The following is a 3,669-nucleotide window of genomic DNA, read 5'->3' as shown; positions in this document are numbered from 1 at the left end:
TCTTCGGCCCGGGACGAGAAAGTTGCCGCGAGTGCCCCGACGGTGCGGTGGTATTAGACCTCAAGCGACCATGAAATTTCCTCGGTAAAATCAGCAGGGTCAGAGTATTAGCTGTAAACTCTTTAAGGGATTTGCATAAAACTGTTTGGAAAGAAATTCCCGACGCTAAAACAACTTGAGAGCGAGCGGGGAAGCTACCTTTATTTATTTATTTTCTTTTTTTTCCCCCTAAAGATCTGGTAATGAGGACAACCTGATTTTGATTATTAATTTTGGTATCTTTTTACCAAGAGTGTTTTGACCGCCGAAACTCTGAATGTTTTCCAGATAAAAGCCCCTTTCATTAAATGCAGGGTGCTTCTGCCAGAAACGATTCGCAAAGCCCCGTAGTTACTCACGTTGTCATAAAACGATCGTTTACACAAACGTTTCTGATACTGTTGCCTTCCAAGGGACTTAGAGAGGAAAAAGAAAGATGTTTATCTCTTGCTTTAACTTTTTTCTTCCTTCAAGAAGCTGTAGCACTGTGATCAATAAATGAACATCCATACAATTACTTTTCTTATTTTTCTTTTCTGACGATGGATTCCCTGCGGTCAGGTTTCCAGGCAGACTCAAGCACAGGATTCCTACCATGATAAAAGCAGAGAGCACCCCGAGGAAGGTGAGAAGCACACAGTCCTGTCTTACAATGTTGTCCCTCTTATTAGTCCCTCTGTGGGCATCCACACGGTCCTCAAACTGGAACTTGGTTTATTTTGGGAAACATAAATTTAGCACCTTTGGGGAAGGGGTTTGTGAGAGTGCTTTCAAAGTGCATTTAAAAAGGAGATGACCACACAGCACATTTATCATGAGTGACCAAATGGTATTTCAGTTGTTTAGAAACTGATAAGTAGGCCAAATGGATCTTTGCTACAAAAATAGCTATTTTTAGGGTATCGGTTTAGACACATCTATCTCTTCACTCATACAGTGCAGAGTGCATTCAGAAACTCTGGTTTTCTTCCCCATAGCCAAAGTCTGTTGCTTAAATCTCTTCCAAATCTAAGCATGAACAGACCTCTTGCTTTTTTTAATGTACCAGCTGGTTAATTTTGATTGAGGAGAACAGAGGAAATAGCAGAGTTTGTTGAATATCACTTAGGAAGCTGGACATGCGTACAAAGAATGTGTGCTGTGAGGGATTGGAGATTATGTTTAAAATTAAATTCTTATCACAAACTAAACCAGATCATTAATTCCATATAAAGACAGACACAGTTCAGTCCTGGTGCTTTCTGGGACTCTGTGGTGGTCTTTCTCCAAACTAGTCATTAAATAGCCTAACAACACTGATGTCCAAGCTCAATACCTTTTTGACAGTAAAGGGGCAGGAGTTCAGCTCTGGATAGTTTTCTTTTCAGCCCTGCATCCTCTTCAAACTTCACTTTCTAATAGTATCTTTATCAGTGAGCATATAGGTGGGAGACCTGTTCACTCCCTTTTGCAGGACCTAGACCCAAATACTCCCAAATTTTCAAATTTTCCTAACAAGTAGCTCACTTAACTTGGCTTCCCTCTTGAGTGTAGTGCCATGTGTGTTCAGTAGTCCCCCTCCCAAATCATTAGGATCTCCTTCCAAGCCGTCCCCTGCCCTCTAATTGTTCCCAGTGAGCGTGGCCAGAATGAATTTGTTGCTGCACATAGTGGCTCAGCAAGACAAGGAAATTGTTATATCTAGTCATCACTGCCCTGTCCTGCCTTTCCTAACAATGATGTTGGAAACCCATACTGGCAATACTTCTGAATCCGCAGATCCTAGAGGCATGTATAAAATCAGGGAAAACTGCTACTTGAGAAATGTCATGTCATTGCTGATGTTTCTGCCTTGATTTGAATGGAGACTAGCAAAATAAATTGGTTATTCTGAGGCTATTCTGTATTTTAAACATAAATTGCTCATGGAGAATACTTGCACTTTTAAGAATTAATTCCTCCTAAAAAACCGTTATTACAAATTGCTTTGGACCACTTTCTGTCCATGAGTTAGCAAACATTTTGCATGCACAACATTTTTATATATGCACTGTACCTGTTTAAGTGCTCTAACTCACAAGAAATGCATATGTGGGGAATAATGTAATGATTGTTTTCTCTTCCATAGGAAAGCATCCAGACAGTGGCTTATACAGCAAGGGACCATCATATTCTGGTTATTCTGGGTATATCATGATGCCAAATATGAATAACGACCCATACATGCCTAATGGATCTCTGTCGCCACCCATCCCCAGAACAGTGAGTTATCTCTTCCAAAGACTGGTTTTGGCAACCTGAGTTTTCTCCTGTTTGGTCTGCAGAGCCTGTTCATGCTGGGGTCTTTTGGGTAGCTTCAGTTACAATGAAGGTTGAGCTTCTGCTGTTCAGAGCCTCCGTCCACTGGAGTTTGAGAGCTCTTAGAGGTGTTGGTCGTGATCAATGTGGAAAAGCTGAGATTAATGTCTGTGAACGGGGCTGGGGGCTTTGTGGGGGGAGCCTTGGCTTACGACTGTAGGATAATGTATGGCAGAATGATGTAAATGCTGTCTTTGTAGTGACTGGGACAGATGTGAATTTTCTGGCTTTAACTCTTCGTTTGTTGAGGAAACTCAAGGGACTGGAAGCAGAACTGCTAAAGTTGCATGTCAGTAAGATGAAAAGATTGGATTTTTTTTTTGCCTTCAGATGTGGCACTGCTTTTTGTTGATTGATATTTATTTCTGCCATCAGTGGGTCTGCATGAATGCTTTATATATCTGGCAGCATTGCTTTGAAACATACTCTGTATCTTCAGCCACAAATTATGATATGGCTGTTTAGGAATTAATATCAACCGTGATACAGTAGTTACAGCTTTCCTTTATGTTGTGGTGAGCACTTTCTTCCAGGTTGGTCCCTCAGTGTAGATGCATGTTAGATGGATTTTAATGTATTTTTAATTTCGGACAGTCAATTTCCATTTATTTTTGTAAACCTCTTGGTATACATGTAGAGCAACAATGTTCAAATGAGCTGTGGAATTATATTAGTAGAACCAGAATGGAATGGGAAACAATTTACTTGTAGGCATCTTGCTGAAAAAATGTTGGTGCCATTGTATGTGCTGTGATATGAAAGTTGGATGCTGTTACTTCCCTGTGATAAAGCAGTTTTCCTTCTTATTGGCTCTTAGATTTTTACTTGGACATCTCTGTCAAACAACTGACATTGTTTGCTCTCCAGTGTTCTTGATTTTTATTCAGGGTTGTGGCTTTTGACTTCAAAAACCAAAAAGAGGGGACCTAATCTGTATTGGTAATTTGACAGTAGCAAAACGTGTTAAATTAGTGTATGTTTGGAGTCAGAATGACAAGGTGTTTTGGTACTGGGAAACACACGGATCTGTCCTTTCTGTGTGTCACTGTTTGCATTTGAAAGATGCAAAAACTCATGCAATATATTGCTTTCTATAGCTCTGGGTGTTTTTCTGTATAAATTCCAGTTTAGAGGCCTACAGCCATTTAGGGTGAAGCATGATGACCGCAGTCTGTTGATATTTGTTGTTGTAAATGCTGATCTACAGAAAACTTCTGTTTGGCTGTATCGTGGGGAAAAGGATGAAGCTTTTTGAGAGGGCACTGAGACTCAAACCTGCCCTTTTGAGGGCTG

The 3,669-nt window shown here is 40.4% G+C and overlaps 1 protein-coding gene across 1 annotated transcript in view; it reads left to right on the top strand.

Moving 5' to 3' along the window:
* Positions 1–600: 600 nt before the first annotated feature.
* LEF1 (lymphoid enhancer-binding factor 1) overlaps positions 601–3,669 on the top strand; it is a gene marked incomplete at its 5' end in the record, with an annotated part of 69,241 nt that continues 66,172 nt past the window's right edge. The window contains 2 exons of the mRNA XM_009081092.1: positions 601–664; positions 2,147–2,280. Coding sequence (XP_009079340.1) covers positions 601–664; positions 2,147–2,280 — 198 coding nt within the window. The remainder of the gene's footprint in view (positions 665–2,146; positions 2,281–3,669) is intronic.

The sequence above is a fragment of the Acanthisitta chloris genome, unplaced genomic scaffold (genome assembly GCF_000695815.1).
Source record: "Acanthisitta chloris isolate BGI_N310 unplaced genomic scaffold, ASM69581v1 scaffold6878, whole genome shotgun sequence".
Classification (NCBI taxonomy): Eukaryota; Metazoa; Chordata; class Aves; order Passeriformes; family Acanthisittidae; genus Acanthisitta; species Acanthisitta chloris.
Note: the sequence above shows the minus strand (reverse complement) of the source record. Positions and strands in the feature narration are given on the sequence as shown.